Source organism: Lottia gigantea (assembly GCF_000327385.1).
Source record: "Lottia gigantea unplaced genomic scaffold LOTGIsca_101, whole genome shotgun sequence".
In the NCBI taxonomy this organism is placed as follows: domain Eukaryota; kingdom Metazoa; phylum Mollusca; class Gastropoda; family Lottiidae; genus Lottia; species Lottia gigantea.
In genome coordinates this window covers 307541-335394 of record NW_008706772.1, presented here as the reverse complement: position 1 = coordinate 335394, position 27854 = coordinate 307541, and the positions used below count along the sequence as shown (strand labels likewise).

The following is a 27854-nucleotide window of genomic DNA, read 5'->3' as shown; positions in this document are numbered from 1 at the left end:
TGAAGAAAGGTTTATCAAAGAGCAGAAATGAAAATGTAATAGCTGAATTTGGTCCAGTGTATGAAAAAGATGAACAGAAAGAAGCTAAGCGGAAGAGAAGTCGAGAAGCAGAACAAGAAAGCAATAGTGGTACCTGGCCTAAAACTAGGGGGCAGCACATGATGAATGTTTCTGGTGCTGCCACTGTGATAATGCCGTTTGGACAAAAACGCACAAAGGAACGACCTTCCATAAGAAACATTCAGTTTGATCCTATTCCAAACCATCATCTTAATTCTAGTTTACCGTCTGCAAAAGAAGTGTCATTCTCAGACTTACAAAACACATCCATGAGTTCTGAACAAAGTGTGTCTAAGTATATTAACATGCCATTGGATTTCTTAACTGAAGCTCCGCCCCCTTACATGGGGTCTCACCAGTCTCCGCCTACTGTCCAAAACACTAAAGACAAGACAATGCCATATGGTGGTGTGAGTGACAGAATCTATTCTAAATCTCAACAATCTGGTATGTATGGAGATAGCTTTTCATCATATACTGATAGAGCAGTGAGAAGACGACCAGGCTCTGCACCTAACAAACATCACCAGAACAATCGACATTCTGCCATACCTAGTCATCATATGAATGCTCCTCACTTGAGGGATATTCGACCTGTCTCAGCAGAAGTGACATCACCTCTAAGAATCGGTGACATTCCAAGTGATCGACATAGTGCTTCAACTAATTTTGTTGAGAATTCTCCTATTCCTTCATCTAATCGTATGATAATCAGACCTACATCATTTCATCCAACAAGGTAAGAACTTCTACCATTTGTTTGTGCAATACATGTAGCTAAGGGTTTGAGATCAATCTTTGAAAGCTCTGGCTGGCTTTTTTTACTTCAATGAGTTGCAACAATTTGGCCAATAAGACTGAATATTCGTCGCTAGACTTACCTGGTGTCATAACTATACAACATAATCCCTGTATAATCCATGATTTGAGAATTTCAATTTTATGTTTATTCTAAGAGGTAATATAATGGAAAAGTCCAATTTTAGAAAATTTTGTATTTTCAAGATGGCTGCCAAACAGAAAATTTGCATACACAGCTGCAGAGTTCAACACTTTTCTTGTTATTTCAGTAGTACACCAACTCATAATGGCCATGTCTGGTCACCACCATCTAATAGTTATTATAGACCATCTAGTCATCACCACCATCATCATACACCAACTTGTATCTCACCTAGATTTGAATTTGATTTAACTCCTGCCTTTGACAGATTATCTACTCCTAGTCCATCTCAACATGTAAGTAGACCTGAACATCTAGGCGCCGCTTGATTGGTGACTTCTGCACATTCGAGATTCGTCGAATCAAGTAGGAACAGAATGTAAAACGCATTTCTCATGTGCTGAAAAAAATGAAGTATGCGCAGACAGAATTCAAAATGGCAGAGAAAGGCATAGAAATTTTTAATGTGACCTTATCTGGTTCTGTCCGTTTAGATGAGGCAAGAATTGGAACGGACGGAACCTGTTCAGAATACGTCAATCGAGCGCCACCCTAGGATGTTTTGTATGCAGTACTTTCAGTAGGGACATAGACTAAAGTTGATCAGATGTCTGAAGATCACACAGCATGAAGCTGAGTTGAAAGATGTTTCAATTCTGTTTTAATATTTCCAATCTGCAAATACAGCAAAATACCACTTTATTCAATGTACATACTAACTTTATGCTGTACATATTTCTAAGATATTTACTATATAATCTAATAAAAACAAATTTTTGGCAAATATTTTCCAATAGTATTTGTATTTCAAGGTAAAAATATTATTTCTGGATTTTCCTATTACAGAGTAGTATAACATTTGATCGTACAAACACACCAACTCCTAGTGAAGATTACCAATATAAAACACATTCTATGTTACCTTTTGGTGCTCGACCCCTATCTGAGATAGAATACTCTTCAAGTCATCCAACATTCCCTAAACGTGGACCATTAGCACTGGAGAGAATTCGAATTCCATCTAATACCAGTGTAGCTACTAAATCAGGTTCTGTTGAAATTGGTAAGAAATGTTTTGTTAATATGTCATAAGCTAACACATTGATGATGCTTGTTTCAAATATGGACATGAATTTGGTGTTTTTAAAAAAAATTAGTGTTAAGAAATTTTCCAATACAGAACAGCATGAAGCAAAATTTGTTCACATGTGTAGAAAAAGAATTCCTTAAAGGGACAGGTGCACCATTTTCTTGACAATTAACTTTAGTCAGAAATGGTAAATTGTAATAGTATTCACAGCTCACTGTCGAAATTTGAGCCTTCAAATCCATGTGTGTCCAGAATTATCTGCATTGTTTTAAGATATTCTCTGATATATAAAAAAGACATATATAGAAATAGTGAGTAAAATTCCTAGTTTGAAGTATTTTTAAGGGAATTATGCGATTTTCGTACATTTCTAGTACTTCTGAAGACTATTTACATATATTCAAGACTAAATGGCGCATCTGTCCCTTTAATAAGAGATCAGTCTCAATTTCCCAATGGTCATTTTGACTATGTTAAGGGGTACAATTAAAATCAGGTTTTTGGTGCTCTAAGGCCTGATCTGAATAATAAATTTTTGCATTAAATGTAATCAAATGGGTTTTTTTTATTATTACAGTATCTGATAGAAGTAGTGCCAGTTCACCATTGTTTGGTTTCCGTCAAGAAGGATCATCAATATTGAAATATCCTAATTCACAGGAAGATTTCCATACACATAGAAAGTAAGTTTTAGCCTAAGAAAGTAAGTTTTAACTAGGGAAGGAAATTTTTAACCTAAGAAAGCAAGTTTTAACTAGGGAAGGAAATTTTTAACCTAAGAAAGTAAGGTCTTCTTTTAACTCATTCTGATCAAGTCAAAATTTGAACGTTGAAAGTTAACAATTTCATATGACTTTTGATATATAGCAAATTATATTTCAGACCTCATTTACGAGAAATAAGAACAATACATATTGAGAAGACAGCTGAACCTGTAGGATTTCAGATACAACCTGGACCAGAAGGTGGTATATTTGTATCATCAGTTAGTGAGAATAGTCTAGCTTCTGATGCTGGTATAGTAGTTGGTGATCAACTGTTGGAGGTATGTTTAAACATGTACATTTCTATCAGCAGGTTATTTTTCTTGATGAACACTTTAAAGACATTGTAAAGAGGTTATAATGTGTTAGTTTTAGTGGAATTGCAAGAACCACAGACATCAGAATGAAAATAAAACAATACACATAAAAAATTAGAAAACCTCTTTACAATCCCTTTAAGAATGACTTTTATAGAATCACATATTCTGCAATTATATGTTTGATTTTAATGATCTCAAATTTTTTGTTTTTCCACTTTAATTTGCTTAAAAATCTGCAAGGTCCACACTATTTTCCAGTTTTAAGTTTTTCACCATCCAAAATAACGAGTTCACATATGCATCAACTGCATTGAGTCACATGATTAGTTGTTTTGGAAGATTGCCAACAATATTGTAATATATGGTAGTATGGTACAAGGAGTTTTGTCAATAACTAATGGACTTGAATTTTGTGATATTCCCCAATATTTCTTCTTACGAAGAAAATTGAAAGTTTAAACTTTGTTAAAATGAGTCTTTGTTGACTTACCAGGTGTCAAAACTATACAAAAGAATGCCTTAAATGTACATATCAGTGTATTTTAAAGTTATTGATATGATTTATTGTATGATATTTATCTGTAGGTATGTGGTATTAATATGAGAAATGCTACGTATGATCATGCTGTAACAGTATTAAGACAATGTGGTAATAATTTAACAATGAAAGTGGACTTTAATCCTGACAGTGAGTAACCTAATTCTTTACATTTGTTCTCTGGTGTTGCTCCATGCTACATTCTGTGACCTTTGAACTTTTGGCTGTGCACGCCGTTTTTAATGACTGATGCTAGATCAGTTTTGAAAAAACTTTGATGGAAGGGGACATGTGACATAAATGGTGTAGGGGAAAAATGATGGTATGACTGAACTACAAAAATATTCATCTTTCCAAATATATCTGGGTTTTGCAGTTTCAAGGTAGCTAAATGGGTTTAAAAAAACCCACCTGGAGAGATATGGAAAGTCCCCATTTAACAGGGCCTATTTTTTCTGTCTCTACACCAGCCAACATCTGTCCAAATAGTTATCATAGGCTGGAATAGAGGCAGATGTTTCAGTCTATTGCTACACCTATACCTTCTGTTTTGATCTTAATGCAAATTTGTGAACAAATAAAGTAATTCTTTTTGCATTAGATGTACTTGCTTCATATCTGTGACCACTTTACCCCTGACTGAATTTGTATTAATTTTGAAAAAATGTATATTTATAGAGTATCGTGACCATCCAGAATCTTCAAGTAATGGTTCCTTGTCATCAGTACCTAATTCTTCTGGTTTTTCTTCACCATTATCTGATAGTGAACTAAGTCCATCAACACGAACTAGTCATAGAAAAAATAAGACCAGGTAAGTAGTAATGTACTATTTTCTTGAAATCACTCAGTATTTAGTCGTCAAGTGCATAAAATGGCAGTAGTAGAAATTTTCGTAATAATTTTATAAATAAGGGTTTTTTTTGACCAATCATACTTTAGTCTCAGAAATGGGAATTTTTTCGTTGAGCCAATCAGTAATAATGTTCACAGCTCAAAGCCAAAATTTTAACCTTCAAATCCATGTGTGTACAGAATCATCTGCGTTTGAATGTTAAACAGACCAGTCATCTTTCCTTGAGACACTGCCATATATAGAAAAGCCATCAAAAGAAATAGGAAAAGAAATTCCTAGTTTGAGATATTTTTGAAGGAATTATGTATTTTTCGTACATTTCTAGTACTTCTGAAGACTATTTACATATATTCAAGACTCAAATAAACCCCCTAAAATGGCGCATCTGTCCTTTTGAATAGCGTAATTAATGTTTTCACATTTCAATTAATGCCTTCAACCTGTGACTACGTTGGCAGGTGGCTTCAAGATAAAAACTTGATTTAAATGATATTGTTTTAGTTTTGGTAGTGTTGATAGTGCCTATGAAAGATTAAGAAGAGTATGTGTAGAGAGAACTACTGGAGAGTCACCAGGATTTACTATAGTTGGTGGTAATGCTACTGGTATATTTGTACATGATATACAAAATGATTCCATACCAGACCCCCCACAAGGTTTACAACAGGGTGATCATATACTAGAGGTATTGTTTCTTGATATAACATTGTTGTTATTTTTCCATACTGCTATTGATAATACCTTAAGGATGGGTTCCCTTATTTTCATTAATGAAAATGCTAATACTTATATGAATAGAAAGTAGAAGTGTTCTAATGACTTGGTAAAATACCAGTTTGTCTCACATGTCCATAATTAATTCATGATTAGCTAAATTACCAGCAGAATTCCAATGAGTGACTGATCAAGAAAGGTCAAAAAGTAATTTTGTTGTTTATCCAGACTGTATATATGGACATTTATGATTGGTTAAAACTCTTAATTATATGCAATAAGAACATAATGACACGATTAGGAATACATGATAATTCATTAGAAACACCAATTAATCAAATAGTTTGCTTGATTCAGATTTGACACTAAAAAATGAGGAAACCCATCTTTAATATAATACACATTGGAAGTATTGTGTTGGATGAATATTAAAGATTTTGAGGTACTATAACACAGTCAGTTAGAGTGTTGGTTCTTTACAAGACGTCATTTATTTGGTTACATCGAGCAAATGGCGGCTGTTGATTCAATTCTGGATCAGCTGTGATAGTCTGATGACCTTTAATAAGTCATCTTCACACATAATTCCAGTTGACCCAGCTGTAAATGGGTACGAATAATCCAGGAAAGGAGAAATGCCAAGAGATTTGGCCAAGAACCAGCTTGTAGAAAGGATCCTTAATTGTGAACCTAAATTGTTATTCTTGTAACATTCTTTCCTTCCTCTCTTTTGGACTATTGTGAACATATTTTTTAACCTTAAATTACAACTGACTGCATCTTTGAGTAATTTTGAATGATGCTAGTATTAGCAAACACCTTATTGAAGAGCTTGGATTAGTAACTGAGCCAATAGCTTACTATATTTGATATTGGAGCTATTGACTGTCAGATATTTCAATTTGGCCTTACTTACAACTTGATCAATCTGAAAAGCAATGTATTAAATATTATGTTATCTATTTTCAGTATAATTCAGTTGATTTCCGATCAGTGACAGCTGAACAAGCCTCAGCTGAATTAAGTCGACCGTGTTCAGTGATGAGACTGTTAGTTCATTTCAATCTAATAAGTAAGTAGCTAAGACAAATCAAAAATGTCTGTTTTCATGGTCAAAGCAGATGCCATTCTGCACAAGAAAAGTGTATAACATGCCATTACACAGTTATGACTGAGAATGTTAATACATTTGTGATATCTGCATTGGAGAAAATAATGTTCTCGAAGTGAACACTGTGAACTTCCAAACTATAATAGTAGAATTGTAGAGGAAGTAAACTCTTAGGTCTTAAAATGGATATGGGTGATTGTAGTTGAGCTCAGTCTACTATAAAATCTCATACTATGAAACTTAAAATATTTCATTGACAATAGGGGGGCGCTCGATTGGTGAGCTCTGCACGTTCAAGATTAATGGAATGAACAGAACGTTCAGTGAAATTAGTAGGAATAGAGTTCAGAACGAGTTCAACGTGTGCCGAAAGAAAAGAAGGTGCAGACAGAATTCCAAATGGAGAAGGATACAGATGAGAAAATGTGACATGTCCGCTTTCATACTGTTCGACTGGGGCAGAACTGGAACAGACAGAACCTGTTCAGAACTCACCAATCAAACACCACCTAGGAATCTGTTCATCATAACTTTTGATTTGATTTCAGAATATAACAAGATATTAAATGTACCAGGTGATAGTTTCTATATCAGAGCTAATTTTGAAAGATTAGCAGACGTAGAAACAGAGTTATCTTTCCATAAAGATGATATATTGTTAGTAGAGAATACATTATATCAAGGTAATACTGGATTATGGTTTGCCTGGTTAGTGGATAATGAATCTAAAAAATTACGTGGTGGAACTATTCCTAGTAGAATCAGGTTCGTATCCATAGTAACATTTCTTTCATGGATTTGATTTTTCAGCCAACATTTCACAATGTCAAGCTTACACAAACTTTTTGTACTTATACCTTGACTACAATACTACCTATTCTTATATCATCAAATGCAGCTATGTGATTGGATTGTATGCATGCAAATACAGCCTATCAGAGCCCTCATTATGGTTTTTGTGATAAAAGACTTTCTGTTGAGGTCTGAGATTGGCTGTATTTGCTAGCGTACAATCAAATCACTTCATTTACAAAAGGTGGCTATTGCAGTCAAGGTATAAGACAAAGTTTGAAGAGTTTGAATGGTATTGATTAATAAGGAAGAGAATAAGAATTATATTACAGAAGCAAATTAGAACACACAAAATATATAATAAATTTGAGTAAAATCAAAGAAAATTAGGAATCCTAATATTTTTGTCCCCACAAATATGAAAGTGTGGTGCCCTCTATGGTATTTTATCAAAGCATGGCACTTGATATCAGTTGACCTTAAACCCATTCTGGAGAGCTATGTTGGTATGGAAAGGAAAATGTATAAATTTTTCAAGTTTTAATTTTACAGACTAGAAGATGAAATGGTACTAAGAAGAAGTCTGTCTGAGAACTTCAGTTTACATGATTGTGAAGGTTCAAGACGTGGGTCTGGAACTGCCAGGAGAAGTTTCTTCCGCCGTCGTAGTCGACATCATCGCAATAATTCCAAGGATAGTCGAGAATTTAATTCATTCTCTGATGCTTCCTTAAATAGTGATTCCGTTCCTATACTCGATGGTAAGTGCTTTAGATTTTTCTGATTTTCAATTTTGTGAAGGTTGATGCTTGACAAATAAACAACAGTTATGGAGAGATGTCAATATTAATTCCCTTGTAAAACAACAAACAGTATATTGTTGATTTGTAAAAGTTGAAATGTATGTTGGTAATTTTGAGATTGATTTGTAGATGTTCATTACAAGTTCAATTGTTAATTTTTCAATATGTAGACTTGTATAAACTCGATGATGACGATCTACATCTATGTTTGTATCATCAACATCTCACACATCGTCTTTTCACAAAACATTCTCGGATATTTCAACCCGGTTCCCCCCTGTTAGTGATGCAGGTAAGAGGGGCTGACATGGAAAAAGCGTCTAGTCATTCGGATGGGACAATAAACCGAGGCCCTGTGTGCTACAGGCTGTGCACGTTAAAGATCCCTCGACAGTTGGAAATCGAAAAAGAGCAGACTAATGCCGCTGTCCTGGCAAAATTTCCCTCATTGCACCCTACATGGCATAAAACTCCATTCATTTCATTTTCACAAATCAATCTCAAAATTACCAATGTATTTTCTTTAAGTTACAATTCTACAAATGGACTTTCACAAATCGACATTATACATTTTGTCATTTTGCAAAGAAATTAATATTGACATCAAAACTACTCCATAAACAGTAACTATTTTGTATGTGAATGGAATATGATAATCAAAGTCTGATATGTTAACAATATTTCAACAACAGTCACATTCTGTGATATTTTTTTACCAAATTTTGGCAACTATGATATACATCTATGATATTTGTGCCTGCCCTGTAATTAATTGTGATACGAAAATGCATTATATATAAATGACTCTCTCGCTTTGTTAGAATTAATGATCATGATTTTATTAGAGACCTCAATAGCATCAGATTTTTCCTTTGTTATTAAATTATGTTTTAATATTTACTCTACAGATTCCATATTTGGATATACCAAAATAGAAAAACAAGAATGTAAGTAAATCAAAGTCTATTTCTTTTCCCTTTTATTATTTTGCATCATTATTTGCATTTATCACACAACAGTACAGTTCCCTTATTCATAACACAGGTTCAAAATAACAACATTAACTTGTAGCACAGGTTAATAATTGTGCTAATTATGTACATGTAGGCCATATATTCAGGCAAAAAAAACATGGCATCCTTTAAAGTTGACAAATTCGAAGTGTCACAAAAATTGTCCCAATGATATAATTTTGATTAAAGTATTCAATTTATTTATAAGATAAATTTGCTCACTCAGATCTTATTTGTTACACTCAAGGACATTTTGCAGAAGGTGCAAAAAGGTGAATCTCAAAATAAAGGCCCTCTATAGAAACGATGCGAAAATATGCGTTTATTGATAGTTGTTTGATAATAGAATTTTCCACTGGTTCTTATGTCATATGAAGTTTATGAAATTTGTCACCATGGCTCGCAAAATATTACATCATGGAACTCATTTGATATGACTTAAGCACTCATTAAAGATATTGCTTTTTCTTAGTTCCAAATGAATAGATTGATATTTTAAATTCATTTTCATACATTTTTTCTATTTTCAGCTAATATGATTCGCCCTGTTGTAGTATTAGCACCATTAAGTGATGCTGTTATAAATAAATTGATAGCTGAATCACCTGATAAATATTGTCAATGTCAAACAGGTAATAATAGAATATTCATTATCATAATTACTCCATCTGTTCACATTATAATATAAATGCTTCCTGATTTTCAACAGATTTTCTTCATATTTTCAAGTAGCGATGAAATTCTGTCGCATTAAAGGGACATGTTCGTCATCCGTTGAACCTATCGTATCTCAGAAACAGGAACTTTTTAGTTAAGCCAATCAGTAACAGTGTTCGCAACTCACTGTTGAAATTGGAGCCCTCAAATCCAAGTGAGTCCAGAATTATCCACTTTCGAAAGTTAAAATGGTGACTCATTCTTTCTTGATACTTTTCATTATATAGAAAAGACATCTGAAGAAATAGGAAAAGAAATTACTAGTTTGAGATATTTTTGAAGGAATTTTGGGATTTTCGTACAGAGTTTTCCCTGTTTTGGGAATAATCAAGATGCGGTAGCTCCTAAGCGAGTGTAGTTTATTGTGTTTCGAAATCAAACAATATTAACTGCTTAAAAGATTTAACATAAGTATTCATTATTCATATCTTGGTATATGGTATATCATAATTAAATATATACCATGAAATATTCTTGACTTTCCATTATGATTATTTGAATTGTTGTTTCAGTGTTAATGTCATCATCAGCTATGTCTATGGAACAGAATTTATCTCGTGGACATTATATAGATTATTGGAAACAAGATGATCAATATGAATGTATCCGAGTGGCTGATATTAAAGATATCTGTGATAAGGTCAGTGTTATTGTGATGTTCTGGAAATATTACATCACAAATACAAAATCCAACACATATAAGTTTATAGTGATTTTAAGAGGTTTTCTAAATATTTTATGTGTATACTGATAGCATCAGTTTACATCATTTCATGTTTCAATCAGATGTCTAAGATTCCTGCAATTCCAATAAAATTAAGTGTCAGATGGCGTCACTAATCCTGAAGGGCCTTATGTGATACAAGCATATTTGGTGATTAGTGACTTCATCAAACACTTATTTTTATGTGGAATTGCAGGATCCACAGACGTCTGATTGAAAATTGGAATGGTGCAAATTGATGTTATCAGTGCCCTTGATACACATAAAATTTTTTAGAAAACCTCTTTAAAATCCCTTTGATGATGCTTCATCATGATGCCTGAAATTTGGAAGTATGATTTTGATAGAGGATGATCTTTGTTTTGGATTTTAGTGGGCTTGTAGGCTTAAAGTAATTGCTCTTGTTACATACTATTTTTGTATACTATCCAATCACAATTTTGTGTCATTGCTGTTCCCACCTTTTCTTTCCTTGCCATTGATGCTGGTTAGTGGATTTGAAATTGTCATATTCAGAAAAAAAACTCTGAAACAATGTGAGCATATGAATTTTAGTAAAAAAGTTGAACTGTGATATTTTTCCTTAAGTGGCATTTAGTAATTGAGGTATGGATACATGAACACGCGAAACGTCGCAAGTTATTTATTAAAGTAATTGTTATCCCTAAAATTGTGTTCATATATTGATATATTTTTGCATATTACTTTCGAAGCTTAGATATATTGTCTATAATGTTCATAATTCCTTACTTATTTATTGTTTATATTTAGAAAATGCATTGTTTATTAAATGTTGGTGTTGAAGCTATAGAAAGATTACAAAGATTAAAGATATATCCTATTGTTGTATTTGTACATCATAAAAGTCCAAAACAAATAAGGTGAATTGACTTATTATATATTCTTATTTAGAAGTTGTAAAGGAGTGCTGCTACAAAATTTTAATGACACTCAGTTGTAATAAATTTGCCCTGGAAGTTGAGATAGCGCTTGCAGATTTTTATGCCCTCTGATTCTGACTTGCTTGTAATGCTAAATCATTTGGATTTCAAAAAAAAAGTTTGTGACAAATGAGATGGACTATAACTTTGTCATTTTTTTTTTTGTTTTAAAAAGTTGCGAAAATTTAAAGAAGAATTCCCTTTTCTCTCAAGATTTGACTAACTTGCTCTTTATTTGACCTTTATACAGTAGTGGCTACAAAAGACTTAGGAAATGAGGTCCAAAATTGATCTCGTTAACCCTAAAATCTGATGCACTTTTTCTGCTTCTAACATTTTCATATTTATTCTGATTTTAGAGAGGTTCGTGATGTCCAATTTTTACCAGAAAAAATGACCACCAAATTAGCCAAAGAATTATATGATCAAAATCAGAAATTAGAACAGGAAAACCAACATACCTTTTCATGTATGTATTTTGATTATTTTGTATTGATGCATCTTATCTTTACAGATGTATTTACACCAAAACAAATTTCTGATAAAAGGCATGCAATAGCCCTGTCAACTATTTTCAATTGTACGGAAACCAAAAATGTACTGGATAGCCGGAAAACACAAGAAAAAGTCCCATAAATTTGAAAGTTCTATAACAGTCTTACTCAAACTGCTGAATATCCGACCATATTGCCTTCCCAATGCATGTTTCTAATAAAATCTATGGGCTTGGTGCATTTCACTTATATTACCTTCATGGTGATGTTACAACGGTAATTATTGGTGAAAATATTTGGTATGAGTTATTGCCCTTGTTCTTAAAATGCTTGTAAATACTCTTGAAGGTGCAATTCTTGACGGATTTTGATGAAACTGGGTGTGAGTGTTTATTATCACCCAAGGATGAACACTATTGAAAATCAAAAAATAATTAGTATGAGTTATTGCCCTTGTTCTTGAACAATCGTTCAATTTTAGTTTGTAAACACTAGAATGTTCAATTATTGACAGATTTTGACGAAACTTGTTGCAACTAAATACTACCATAGCTGATGTTCTTACGCTCTAATACCGGCAAGCGGGTCATGTACGTCTTGTCACATGATAAACCAGCGTTTATTTCCCCATAACGATAAGATTCACATTCATTCCTTATATTTACATTGGTTTATCTTTTCTGATAAAATACGCTAAAATGTTCTATTTTTTAATTGTAAAAATACCCGAAACCGTTGTTGCATAATTCACCGATATCTGTCAATCAAGTTCACCGACCCACCCCTAACAATATAGATCTATAAATAGACAGTCTTATTTGGATGATAGAATTATCAAATATTTAATATTCCATTGAAATATTAACAACAATTGTAAATTTAAATAAATTGTAAAATTAGATTAGACTCTAGGTAAAAACTTGGGTCAATCCTTGTTTTTGTTTTCGATGTATTCATATGCCTTATTGTCATGTGACAAACTACAGTTATTGGAAAATAAACGCCGGTTTGGCTAACTTGTTTATTGAAGGGAGTGATAGTAGAAATGTAAATATTTTGTTTTATTTGTAGGTGTTATACAAGGTGGTAACTTGGCTCATATGTGTATGTCTATTAAATCAGTGATATCTAATGAACAGAAGAAAACTATCTGGCTTACTGCTGGCTCTATTTAGATGCTGGCTCTATTTAGATACCCTTTACATGGATTGGCTAGTGTTAATTGTTTAATTCAGAATATATGTCAAGAACACTTATCAAATTTCAGATTTGTAATAATTAAGTTGTGAAGACATTGCCTATTTTGTGTCAAATATGCTTTGTGTTGTGTTTTTCTGCGTCGTTTGATTTAGGCAGGAAAATGCTCTTGTGGTAGAGTCAAAGATTTTGATTCAAATACATTTAAGGTTGTGTATTAAACTATGTTCTTGATTAACAGATATCACAGCAGAATACAGCATGAACATGAGAACATGTTCTTGTGACTTTCAATGTCTTTTGGGACAAAATGCAAACATCATGGATACAAAATGGTGGTAATTGTATACAACCAACCAATCAAATGCACTGCTTAGTACTGTAGTTTATTATGCTTAAGCCACCAAGAACATACAACCTATTTATATAAGAACTTGATATATTTATTTAATGAAAGGGATTGAAAAGAGGTTTTCTAAATTGTTGAAGTGTTTTATGATGTCAACCCCACAAAATTTGCTTGTATCACATAAGACATTTGTGGGGGGTGACGTCATAAAACACTTACTTTTATTAGAATTGCTAGAACCACAGACGTCTGATTGAAAATTGGAATGGTACTAATTGATGCTATCATTGTCCCCGATACACATACAAAATTTACAAAACCTCTTTACAATCCCTTTAAGTTATCAATGATTCACAAAAGCTTACAGACACTGAATTTGGTTAGTGAAATAGTTCATTTGTGCCTTCTGTCTGCATTATATATTATCTGCCTTTTATATTAGTATTTTATAACTTGTCTTTCAATGTTTTGATGTATTTATATGAACACTGTTGGCTTATGGTGACAAAATGTATAGACGTATGTATAATACAGAACTTTGCTCCTCTAACTAACTTAATATTAGGATTGAAATTTGTAAGTTTAAAAGTTTACACCAGAGTAATTGTCACAAATTTCTATTATAATGCCAATCTAAAGATAGTCTAAATATTTTAGTTTTAATAGAAATTTAAAATGAAAAACCCTTTGAGCTTGTAGATGATTTGAAATATAAAAGGAAGAGAAATTGCCTGCAAATGGAAGAGGGTTCTTGATGAAACTTATATTGAAATATTACAGGTATATTCAGATGTGGAAAAAAAAATTTGTGACTTGTGGTGGGAATAACAAGTAGTTCACAAAGCTAGGTGATTCTTAAATGTTGTAATATTGGGATGAATGTTTGGTTATGGTCATTTTAATTTGATGTTTACTCATTTGTATGAAACTGGAATAGGCTAAAGGCCTATTTATGGATACTTGATTTGCTAACTTTAAAGTACATTAGTTAAAGGGATTGTAAAGAGGTTTTCTAAAAAAATTATGTGTTTTGGGGACACTTATAGTATCAATTTGCACCACTCAAATTTTCAATCAGTCATCTGTGGTTCCTGTTATTTCACTTGAACTAGGTGTTTGATGACATCACTTACGAGGAAGGTCCTTGTGAGATAATCAAAAAATGGTTTGAAAATTAGAATGGTACAAAGTGATGCTAGCAGTGTCCCTGATATACGTAAAATTGTTAGAAAACCTCTTTACAATCCCTTTAATACAGTTTCAGTTATGAAAACTGGTTGCATTGGCCTGTGAAGAAAACATTTTTTGTGGAATTTTTAATGTTGGAACACAATGACAATCATTGAATTGTGAAAAAGCTTAAAATGTTGGGAGCTTATTCAAGGGCATGTTTATGTTATTTTTAGATCATCACTGCTCATTATTATTACTATTAGTCAATCAGTATTTTATTAACATACAATGCAACATTTTTATTCATCCACACTTCTTCATGTTATTATTGTGATAAATTATTTCTTCTTTCTTTCATTTCTTATACTGTACATTACTAGGTTGATATCTGAATCAAACAAGCTTGATATCTGAGTCAAATATTGCTAGTTTGATATCTGAGTCAAACATTACTAGTACTAGCTTGATATCTGAACCATTACAAATATGATATCTGAATCAAACATTACTAGTTAGATATCTGAAATCAATCATTACAAATTAGATATCTGAATCAAACATTACAAGTTTGATATCTGAAATCAACCATTACAAATTAGATATCTGAGTCAAACATTACAAGTTTGATATCTGAAATTAACCATTACTAATTTGATATATCTGGATCAAACATTACAAGTTTGATATCTGTATCAATCATTACTAGTTTGACCTGAATCAATTGAAAGAATATAGTCCTAATTTTATTCTCAATTAAGATAGAGTTAAAGAGATATTAGGGCATGGAAACCTGAACCACATTTTGAAACATCATTCACATAAGTGATAATTGTATCAGTAGATCTTCTAGAACTTATTTTTCACTAATTGATATAGTAACTTTGGTATAGTTAATACCTATATATCATGTACATGTAAATATATTTTGTAAATGTAATTAAGAATAATGGACCAATTGCTTTGATTATATATTGCATGTGCCTTTAAAGGAATTCTTTCTCATAATCATGTTAAGAGGCAAAAAAAAAATAATTGTTTTTTTTTCTTAATGAAATTACATATTTTTTATAATCCCTATCTAATCTAAGGATGAGTTAATCAAAGGCCTTAATGCAGATTGTAGTACATGCTCTTTGTCTTTTAAAACAATTGTGAGAAAGAATTCCTTTTACAATATACATTCCAAGGAAGACCAAAGGATCATTCGTCCTGGACAGTAGTGCAAAATAATATCTTCTTTGGGCATGTCTTATGCAAAAATACCAGATTATTATTTCTGTTCAATATTTTTCAATGATATGATAGTATTTATGAAAAAAGAAACATAATGAGTAGCTTATTGTTATTTTATATAATCTATTTCATCTCATAGTAATCATTCATCTAATTATTTTATGCTACTTTTTATTTTAGAAACATGTCAGCTTTATTATTTATGTGTCATATTTTTCTGAGTACATGTCAGCTTTAAGTGTATTATGTTGCCTTCTTGAAGCTTCTAGATTTTTTGTTAGTAATTTTCTTGGACACCAGCATCTGTATGTTTAAGTATATTAATGTATATTTTTGTTTAGTTGTGTATGCTGAAGAGAATTTTTTTTATATTATTTTGTGTTTGATTTGACATTTTAAGTGGAGTGTCGATGAGGGAATCACCTCTCCAAAATCTTCTATTGCAAATGGTCTTGCAATATCTCTTGCATCTGCACAATGTCAAGCTATTACGAACTACATTTAATATCTTGACTGCAATAGTAACCTTCTTGTACCATGGAAGTTTGTAAATGGAGTAATTTGATTGGATTGTATGCAAGCAAATACAGCCAATCGTAGCCCCTGCTTTAAGGCGCAGCCACAATGCTGAGTTTTTATCCAAGACTCTCATTAGCTGCATTTGCTAGCGTACAATATAATCAAATGGCCGCATTCAAGGTAGTAGACAAGTGTGTAATAGCTTCAAATTGTGAAGATCTCTTGGAACTCAATTCAGCAACTCCATTGAAAGGGATTGTAAAGAGATTTTCTGTATGTGTATATGGGAAACTGACAGCACCAATTTCACCATTTCTCCTAGAGAATATACATTAATAGTAGCTTCTGGTACTAAGTTTCAGTGAAATTGTAAGAACCACAAGACGTCTGATTGAAAATTTTAATGGTGCAAATTGATGCTACCAGTGTCCCCAATACACATAAAAAACTTAGAAAACCTCTTTACAATCCCTTTAAGTTTTGACTTTAAACTGACATTGGACTGTTTTTTCTATGTCAATTATTATTGGATGGTTTATTCAGTTATGAAATCACTCATCTTTTGAATTGATCACCATTTTGGTAGTGATTTTGATCAAAATTTAGTGAAAATATTTCTGGATGGGATAACACCCTATCAGCTATCTTTAACTTATTCTATACATATAGATTTTGCAGTAGGCAGCTTTCATAGATTATTCATCAATACCAAAGAAATATTAATGGATCTTGTTGGCTGTTACCAGTCATATTTGGGTTGAGCCTCAATATTCAATATACATGTATATGATGATGATTTGTGTCTTAAAATATTGTGGTCCATTTCAAAGAGAATTGAATTATCAGTTAAAGGGACAGAAGTAGGTTGATTTGAGTCTGGAATATATGTAAATAGTCTTCAGAAATACTAGAAATGTACGAAAATCGCATAATTCCCTTAAAATTACTTCTAACTATGAATTATACTTACTATGTCTTTTAATATCTTTTCTATATATCACAGACTCTCTTAAAATGAAGAGTCGTCATTTTAACATTCAAACGCAGATAATTCTAGACATACATGGATTTGAAAGCTCAAATTTTGATGGTGACCTGGGGACACTATTACTGTTTTAACTAAAAAATTCCTGTGTCTGAGACTAAAGTATGATTAGTCCAAAAAAAAATGGGGCATCTGTCCCTTTAAGGACAAATACCCAACTATTGCAACTCTTTTGAAAGGACCTTGGCCAATGAAATATATATATATAAAAATCCAGATTTTAAGAAATATAGTAATCTGATTGGATATTAAAATGAATTGAAAAATCCATTTTAATGATTGACCAATCAGATGACTGGAACACTAGAATTATCTTAAGATTTTAAGAATAAGGCCCCAGTTCAATATAAGATCTTATTATAGAATGATTAAGCCATTTTAACAGTAAATCTATATGTATAGAATAAATCAGTAAATATTTCATAATTAATATTCTTATTATGCTGTTATGTGATCTTTTATGAAATGAAAGTAAAACTTGTCTATTGTATTCATGTAGTTTTTATTTTTATCACTTTGAAATTTTCACTACTAATTGACCCTAATAATCCCTATTAGTAGTGTTCATTATGGACCTAGTATGTTATACCTCCTTGACCTAGTGCCTTTTGCCTGAGGAGAGCATCATCTCCAAGCAACAAGGCTGAAATTTTTGAAGATTGCTCTCAAATAAAAAAAAAAAGAATCGAAATAAAATTTATCGTGTTTTAAACTCTGCTGCTGTTTTTGTCTTATACCTTGACAGCAATAGCCACCTTTGTTGTATCACAGAATGCAGCAATTTGATTGGATCATACGTTAGCCAATACAGTGAATCAGATCTCTCAACAGAACAAATTTAGACATATTATGGCTTATTGTTTACAGGCTTTCTGTCAAGGGCTCTGATTGACTGTTTTTGCTTACATATCATCCAATCAAATCACTGCATTTACAAACGTCTGTGATACAAGATACTGCTATTGAGGTCAAGTTATAAAATGCAGTTTGTAATAGTTTGAAATTGTGTAGGCCATAGATGCTGTCTTAGTAGTTGTTTAACAAGTACTTGATCTATATGTCAAGTTTTAGAGTTGCATTTTTGACTCCAGTCTTGGTTTTGTATTGGGCTATGGTGGATAGTGAATTTTTCATTGCTGAATTTGAAATAATTTCAAATTTGGTAATCTAGATACATCAATCTATTTGTACAGTTACAAATGTTTATTGCATGTGATGCAACAACCAAAAAAAACTCAAAAGAAAAGCGTTGAAAGGTCATGGACATTTTGCCTGAAGGTCAAATTCACAGTAAATATTATCCGACATGACTAATTCAACTAAGCAACTTTTAAAACAAATGTGTTTATTCTACTTTGGAATAAAACAATGTCTGCTAAAAGATTAACATATAGGCTAAAATAGGCCTATAAAGCCAAAAACAACTTTTACAAACCAATGGACTATTACTATAATTGGAGTTCTGTTAATTTAAATTGTAGAAATGTATCAGTTACGTCCCTTGAACTTTTGAAATTGGAGATTATTATTTTCATCAGTTACATCCCTTGAACTTTTTCAATTCCTCGTATAGACGATATTTCTTACTTATAACGACATTCTTTATATATGCGGGTTCAATATTTAGATTTACAAACCACTTCTACTTTTTAGAAAAACCATTATAACGAAACGTGGCAATTGTAAAATTGATGCTGGAAATTGTACCCCGCCATTTGTCCACATTCGTTAGTAACGTTACATAACAATTATTGTGGTAGGCTACCTCCTTTTATATTGGAGAAATTTCTTTTTATCAGTTACGTCCCTTGAACTTTTTAAATCTTTCGTGAAGTCGTTATTTCTTCTATTCCTATTTGTAGTGTATGTTGAACAGCTATAACTGGTGTTGCGCCAGGCATGGTATCCTTACTCTTCTAGTCACCTGATACCACTTTTCATTCTGAAATAGTATTTCACTTACGGTTGATATACTTACTCATATAACAATTATTGTGGTAGGTTACCTCCCTTAAATTTGGAGAAATATATTTTCATCAGTTACGTCCCTTGAACATTTTAAATCCGGCAAGTCACTATATCCATTAATACCCCTTTTTCTCATAAATACAAAAAATATCTTGATGGATTCCAGTTCATTGTCAATTTTGAAAGTCTTGATTTGGTCATTAGGGCCTATGCTATGGTTAAGAAAAACAAATCATTTGGCTTTCTGTATTTAATTCTGTCGGAATGTATGCCCTAATTGATATCATATGCTCTCTGTTGATTTCTACTAACTTTTCTTTTAGTTCGGGTTCGTCTTTCTCTCCTCGTCGCAAGCCCAAACCACCAGCATTAGGCTGACTTCTGCGCCAGTTTGCATCCATTTGATGAAATACAGTACCATAATTTTCGCATGGGTATTAATCATGGCACCATTACCGACTGAAAGTAGCTGCGGGGGGGCGCTTCCCCAATTGTAAGGCGGATAGGGATGAAAAAAAATAAATATTTACATTATGACTGATTTGAACTTACTTAAAACGACATTCTACATATCCGATCTCAATATTTAAGTTTACAAACAACTCATATGTACTTACTAGAAAAAAAAAATATTTGACTAGTTCTAGTCTAGTTCTGTTAGTAAGGTTATAACAGTAATTTTGGTTAGTTCCCTCCCTTTAAATTGGAGAAGAAATGTATTTTCATCAGTTACGTCCCTTGAACTTTTTAAATTCGTCAAGTCGCTATTTCTTATATTCCTATTTGTACTATGTAGTGTATGTTGAGTGGCTATGACTGGTGTGGCGCCAGACAGGGTATCCTTACTTAGAAACCTGATATCACTTTTCATTTTGAAATACTTACTCACTTATGGTTGATATACTTCCTCGTGAAAATATCATCAGGCTGCTGCTAGGCCTACCAATCAATGTTTCGTCAAAATATTGTTCCGGATTTCGGGTCGTTAGTGCTTGGTTTATTTATTTCAATAAATTTTTCATCCGCATCTGTTTCGCAGAAATGTCTTTTTCTCATAAATACAAAATTTTCATTTATCTTGAAGAATTTCAGTTCATTATCAATAGTGAAAGCCTCGATTTGGTCATTATGCCATAGTTTAAAAATAAATTTCTGTATTTAATTCTATCAGAAAATTGGCCTATGCCCTTACTGATGTCCACTTTGTTGATTTCTACTAACTTTACATTTAGTCTAGTTCATGTTCGTCTTTCTCCTCCTCGCGAGCCCAGCCTACCAGCATTGGCTGACTTCTGCACCCATTTGATGAAATACAGTACCATAATTCGAGTCCCACTGAAAACTCTCATATGGATATCGCATAGGCCTTTATAAAGGGATATAATGGTTTATTTTCAACGTGCAAATCACTGCATTTACAAACTTCTGTGATAGCCTACAAGAATGGAGGGGAGGCTATTGCGGTCACGGTATAAAAAACACAGTTTGTAATACAGTGTAGTTTGAAATTGTAGTTTTTTATTGGTGATTTTTTTTTTTCTGATGAAAACCGGACAATTATGTTTTGGGTTGCCCCCTCGAAAATGCCGGTCATTTCCGATAGGTGTCAGCAAAGGTTAAGCAGGGGTCAGAATTCAAAATAAAATATATTTGGTCGATATGCACATCAAATTACTGGTCTAGTCAGGATTCTACAATTGCATAGTTTGTTTCACTTTCTTTTTTAAATGAGGGCGCTAGGGTAAAAAGCGTTGAAAGGTCAAGGACCTTTTGTCTGACGATCAAATGCACTAACACACTTAATATTATCCGATTTAAAAGATTGTAGAGTCTAATAATATGTTTTCTGACATGTCAATTCAACTGAGAAAATTATAAAAGCAAAGGTGGTTCCCATAACCTTGGAGTTCTAAAATGGCTGCTAAATCCACAAAGTATCGTAAAATGTCTGTCTAAATTTCGTGTTGCCAATGATTGTCAAGAATAAATATTAAGTTATCAATATTTAGATTCTCCTAGTTTATGTATATGTGTAGTATCTCAAACTCACCAGAAATTCACCAGAAACATTCATATATTGCTAATGTGAACTGTGCAATGGCCATTTTTGTTGACTTCAAAACTCCATCACCCTATTTTGCTACTTATAGACTTAGATGAATATTAAAATAATATTCTACTAGGTGTGGTATCTCTGAATTTCTGCTTTTTATCTGAACATTCCACTGGGTTACGGCTTTAAAAAATTGTTTAGTTGAATTATCCATGCCAGAAAGCATATTATTAGACCCTATAATCGGATGACATTGACTGTGTTGAGTTGATGAATTTGACTTTCAGGCAAAGGTTGATGACCTTTCAACGTTTTTGACAACAGCACCCCACATTTTAGGTAGAAAGTGTAATAAACTAGACATTTTTGGAATCCCCATAACTATAAGAGGTATTTGATGTGCATATCTACATGATTAGTATTATGGTATTATATATTTCTGACCCCTGTTTAATCTTGGTTGACCCCTATCAGAAATGCCTAACATTTTCGCGGGAGAAGCCCATGTCAAAATCATTCGATATTCATTAGGAAACTCAGTAACACTTGTTCCAAGAATCAGGCGTAGAAAAGTTGGAAACCATTCTGCCATTCATTTCATTCCATTTTACCACATGTCAAGATTCTTCTGATAAATCTTCTTATAACATTTTTCTTTTTCTTTTGTTTACCTGAAGAACACCAGATTTGTTAATCCCTTGTATTTCATTAGGAATAAAATTACCAATTGAATTAATTTATAGACTGAGATAGAAGATTCCTGGAGGACAAACAAGGGTCTTATTCTTGAAAACTTAACTCACAATGAATTTAGTATTCCAATCATCTGATTGACTGCAATAAACACTTATTAAGATTAAGTATTAAAATTTTAGAAACAGGCCAAGTAAGAATAGTTATAATGGATACATTGATAAACCCTACCTCTAGGTACTGTTACAGTACCAGTAACAAATGTTTCTTTTACATAATATTTCTTCTTATCTGTCTTTTTATCACAATGGTAACCATAAATAAATCCTTCTCCAGAAACACCAAGAATTTCATAAATAGTCAATACTCCAGCATTATCTTCTTTCATTTTTACTCCAAACTTTTCTTGCATCTTATTTACCTCCTTATTCTGCTTTTTTATTTCTTTCTCGTTATTTTCTTTTATATTTATTTCTTGTTTTTCATTTTCTTTAACCTCCGCTTTCTGTGTTTCCTTCCTTTCCATATTTTCCTTCCTTTCCATATTTTCTTGGATTTCAATTGCCTCCTTATTCAGTTTTTTACTTAATACTTTATCTTTTCTTATTCTTAACTTTTTATAAAACATCTGTTCTTTCTCTTCGCTATCCAATATGATTAATCTGCATTGCCTCATTAATGTGCCATCTGAATTTTAAAACAAATTTGTCATTTAGTCAGTACTAATTGTCTGAATAAAAAAAAACAGTCAGTACTAATTGTCTGAATAAAAAAAAAACAGTCAGTACTAATTGTCTGAATAAAACAAACAGTCAGTACTAATTGTCTGAATAAAAAACAGTCAGTACTAATTGTCTGAATAAAAACAGCCAGTACTAATTTTATGAATATACCAATTGTCTAAAAATATAAAAACCATTACTGTTTGAACATATAAAAACCAGTACCAAATGCCTGAAAATATAACAACCAGTACCAACTGTTTGAGCATATAACAACCAGTGCCAACACTGCTTTAACATATAACAACCAGTACCAAGTGTCTGAAAATAGAACAACCAATACCAACAGTATGAATATACCAACTGAAAATATAACAACCAGTACCAACTTTATGAATATATAACTGCCAGTACCAACTGTCTGAATGCAAAAAAGCGAGTATATATTAGCGAAATAACTGAGGTTGCCCGAATTTCTAACCTAGTTATGAGAGTCATACCTGAAAAACTTGCCCCCCTTTGCCCCCGCCACTGGCAACTGTCAGAAAACAGAATAGTCAAATCCAACTGTATGAAAACAATAACCTCTACCATCAGCTGACAGAAACGGAATAGCCAGTACCAACTGTGTGAATACATAACAGATACCAGAAAACAGAACAACCAATTCCAGCTTCCAGTAAACAGCACAACCAATACCAGCTGCCAGAAAACAGCACACCCAATACCAGCTTCCAGTAAACAGCACAACCAATACCAGCTGCCAGAAAACAGCACACCCAATACCAGCTTCCAGTAAACAGCACAACCAGTACCAACTGCCAAAAAACCCACGCAACCAGTACCAGAAAACAGCACAATAAGTACTTACTGCCAGAGAATAGAGCTGTCTGGTAAATCAAGTTACATTTTATTTTGAGAAAAACTTTGTATTTTGGGATAAGAATTGGTTTTATAGAGAAGTATTGCATTTTTTTATTATCATTTCTTGGTGACAGTGGCCACAATATCACTACATGTTTAATAAACTTATTACCTTCAGAAGTCACTGAAGTCTGCCATTGTCCTTCAATGAAGATTACAGGACGTTCTTCCAAATTCAGATTAGCTGAAAGAATAAATAGATTTAAAGATGAAGAAAACCAAACGAGGCAATTGTATGGAAGCTCAATATCTTTTGGAAATTTTGAATTTTTTTTACTTTTTTCAAAATTATTTTTCAAAATTTTTCAAAATTATTTTGTAAAATTTTTCAAAAATTATTTTTTAAAATTTTTCAAAATTATTTTTTTAAATTTTCAAGGTTATTTTCTTAAATTTTTCAAAATTACTTTTACAAATTCAAAAATATTTTCACAAATTCAAAATGCAAAATTTCAAAAAGATGACGTATATGAGCTTACAAAGGCTACAAAATTGTCTTTAAATGAGGTAAGCATTTCCAATGTTTTTTTATTATTATTAAATTGTCCAAAGTTAATTCACACAAAAATCAAATTTTAATGTAACGTTATGTATTTTGTAATACAAGAAAACTAACAGACGTTATAATAATGTGTAACTGACTTACCGATATCTTTCATGGTGTGTTTAGATTTATTGAACAGACCACCATTCCTTTTGTTTCTTTCATATACTAGACTTTTTGATGGTATTGTAAGAAAGTCTACATGTTTATTCAAAATAAAACATTTAATTGTATCCACCACTTTTTGATCTGAGTAACCGTCAAATTTATTTTCTAATAAAACCGTAGATATCTGTTGTATATCTTCGTGACCTGAAAGGTATACACAGACATGCCCCATTAAATTGCTATGCTATGCTATGTCCTAAACCTACCATCATCATATGTTGTTTTTCCTAGGCCGTTAAAATGACCTCAATATAAGCATAATGACATGAGACATTGATAGCTTTCGGGAGGATTTGAAGTCTAGAATTGAGTGTTATGAGATTTTTTGTGTATTGTCATAGAGGCATTCTTTTTATCGGTATAGGAAAGATAGCTTGCAAGGCAAGGTAATATACACCTTTGATTTTGAATAAAAATATTTAGCAGTGCAGTAATAATCACCAGTATGAAATATTAAACTTTCAGTCATACACTTCTTTTGAACTTTTTGAGACGATACTGAATAATATTAAATACTAAATATTTTTCGATTTTTCTGCTTTTCAATAGGGCTCTTCCTGGTGAATACAAACACTCACATCAAGTTTCATCTAAATCTGTCAAGAATTTTGTCCTCCCATACTTGTTTAGGAGCTAAAAATTGAATGCGTTTTCAAAAACACGGGCAATAACTCAAACTAAATATTTTTCAATAGTGTTCATCGTACCAAGTTTCGTCGAAATCAGCCAAGAATTGTGCTTTCTAGAGAGTTTAAGAGCAATTGTGGAGGGACGGGCGGAAACGTTTTTTCGATAATATCGCCCAACTCTGCCTTGAACCAATAATATCAAAACTATAATATTTTGATTTCACTTACTCAATGAGCACTTGAAAAATTGAAGAAAAACAACTGGAAATCCAGTAAAGAAACGCTTACCAGCCGCATCTGTTTCGCGGAAATAGCTATTAATAGTCCTTTTTCTTGCAAATACAAAATTTTCATTGATTTTGATGAACTCCATTTCATTGTTGATTATAAAAGCCTTAATTTGGTCATTAGGGTTAAAATTTTTCGGCTTTCTATATCTAATTCTATCTGAATATGGATTAATCATGGCACAACGTGGCTGAAAAGCGCCACAGTAATAGTTTTGATGATATCCATTGTCATCATCTGTAAAAATAAAAAGTTACATTTAAACTTGCTTAAAACGACATTCTTTATAATTGTGCGGATTTATTATTTAGGTTTACAAATCACTTCTACTTCTTTAAGAAACGTTGTGTTCGAAAAGAACCATTATTTGGCGATTGTAAAATTGATATTAGAAATTGAACCCCGCCATAGCTGATTATTATGGAAGGGCATCAGTGTCAAAAGTCGATGCTAAATACTAAGTAGAAATGTTATGTAGATAATACAGATATTTTGTGTTATAAGTTAAAAGTTGCTCGTAAAAATACCAATAATGCGTAAAAAATCGGGTTTCGTTTTGCGGTTCGGATCGTTAGTAGGCTACACGTGAGAAAACTCTCAATACACTTAAATATTACCATTGTCAGATTGGAGCAGAAGATCACAGTAACGGAGGGTGGGGGTGAAAGGGGGGGGGGGGGGGAGGCTATTTGTAGTCTATCCCCAGGACGATCTGCCAAAGAAAAGCAAGTTCAAAGTTTTCTCAGTAGAGCGTTCGATGACCGTGAATTTCTTTGCTGTCATCATTTGAATCAAAGCGGCAAAGACATTTGTAGGCTAGTTTTGAACGTTCGTATTTGATTTTTCTAGGGCATGGTTTAGCGATATTATTAGCCATAATAGGTATACTTTCGAGAGGTGTAAATCTATGCATTTCATGGTGCTCTAGAATGGTTTTTGTTTTTTTTTAAATTTCAAAGCCTTTGATCAGCTCTGTATTCGAAAATAGACTTGTCAGAGTCGATAATGCCAGGAAATATTTTGTGATTCAGTCAAGTGACAAACATGTAAACAAGTACATGTAAACTATTTCTGCAGTCAGTTTGAGAATACATTTTAGCGCTTTTAGAAGATAATGAGCTCGAGATTTGCACTTTCGTTCCGTTTTTATTATTAAAGAGACAGATGCGCCATTTTGAGGGGTTGATTTAAGTCTTTAAAATATGTATATATAGTTTTCAGAAATACTAGAAAATCGCATAATTCCTTCAAAGATATCTCAACCTAGAAATTTTACTCCCTTTAAAAGTCATTTCAGTTAGAGTCTCAAGACGGACCTGTTGAACATCTGTCAAAATATACTTTTGACCTAACATGATGTCTCCGGTTTTAATCAATCAAATTCCTTCGCTCTCTCACAAAATCCCAGCGCTTGAATACGGCAGAGAGTAGGGATCAGCTTCAGGTTAGGTCAAAAGGTCACGTGTCACAATCGCAAAGGCAGGTCCGGCTTTGACACCTCCCCTCCTCTCGAATTTCTTTTCAATACAAGAAAAGTGACCTTTGTGCTACCTTGACCATTGTGAAGATGCAGATATCCATGCTGTATTGTAGGACTTAAATTTAATTTGAATTTAAAAATCAAAAAGGTTTCAGGTACTGGCAAGGGTTTCCATTGATTGACTATTCTGATGAAGTTCTGAATGGTAAACGTGTATGACTTCACTTTTTTTCTTTTATGTCCCAGAGTTTGGAAGTGCTCTGAAAATGTATTGAACGTTATTCTGTGCTGCAGTTACTGCCAATAATATCAAACATTTTCGAAATTCTTTCAAACGCCAGTAAATATGATCTTTGACGTATTTGATCGACAATGTAATGAATGTTAATAGCCCCGTCACATCGGACTGCGGCCAGTTGCAATCTAAAGGCGACTGGAAAGTACTAGATCGTGGTCAAACGTGGGGAAAACTAGGGAAAAGGTCCCTAAACTTAAAAACGGTTGATCTCATACCGCGAGTTTTTGCCACGCGTGTACTGCGCTTTTATGCCGTTGAAGGATATGTTACTACAACGCTTGTCTTATGATCTTCTCGATCCTATGGCGTTCTCAGCGAGTAACAGAATTTTTTTGTCCAAAATAAACGTCCAGGCTCAGAGAATTGTGGCGACAATATTGCACATTGTCCGAAGTGTCCAGCACGCTTATACCACACTTATGACGACCTTAATACGCTCTGAAAGAATATTCCACCTTCCCGGTGTGACGAGGTCTTTACATACTACTCATACTTACTTGAAAAATGTTGTGTTCTAGAAGAACCATCATTACAGTTTTGGAAATTGTATAATTGATGCTCCGCCATAGTTGAATATTACTATAATTCGAGTTATGTTAGTAACGTTATTATGACGTCATAGTAAGAGATATGAATTTCAGATAGATTTAATCCCAATCAAAGTCCAAGATTGTTTTCTATTGGAAAATAT

At 32.7% G+C, this 27854-nt stretch overlaps 3 protein-coding genes across 3 annotated transcripts; 2 read left to right on the top strand and 1 right to left on the bottom strand.

Moving 5' to 3' along the window:
• Positions 1-2973: 2973 nt before the first annotated feature.
• Positions 2974-6365, top strand: LOTGIDRAFT_135850 (hypothetical protein; the record flags this gene model as incomplete). The annotated part of the gene is made up of 2 exons (XM_009046422.1): positions 2974-3138; positions 6255-6365. Coding segments are annotated over 2 exons (276 nt in total), but the record flags the coding sequence as incomplete, so codon positions are not given.
• A 704-nt stretch (positions 6366-7069) lies between these two features.
• On the top strand, positions 7070-13043 carry LOTGIDRAFT_54957 (hypothetical protein; the record flags this gene model as incomplete). Its single annotated transcript, XM_009046421.1, has 8 exons — positions 7070-7161; positions 7741-7949; positions 8900-8938; positions 9535-9636; positions 10234-10361; positions 11217-11326; positions 11746-11855; positions 12952-13043. Coding segments are annotated over 8 exons (882 nt in total), but the record flags the coding sequence as incomplete, so codon positions are not given.
• Positions 13044-20602: 7559 nt separating this feature from the next.
• On the bottom strand, positions 20603-27730 carry LOTGIDRAFT_170599 (hypothetical protein; the record flags this gene model as incomplete). Its single annotated transcript, XM_009046420.1, has 6 exons — positions 20603-20730; positions 22342-22797; positions 23869-23940; positions 24403-24612; positions 25386-25622; positions 27661-27730. 6 exons carry the CDS (start codon positions 27728-27730, stop codon positions 20603-20605), a joined length of 1173 nt encoding a protein of 390 aa, XP_009044668.1.
• Positions 27731-27854: the final 124 nt, after the last annotated feature.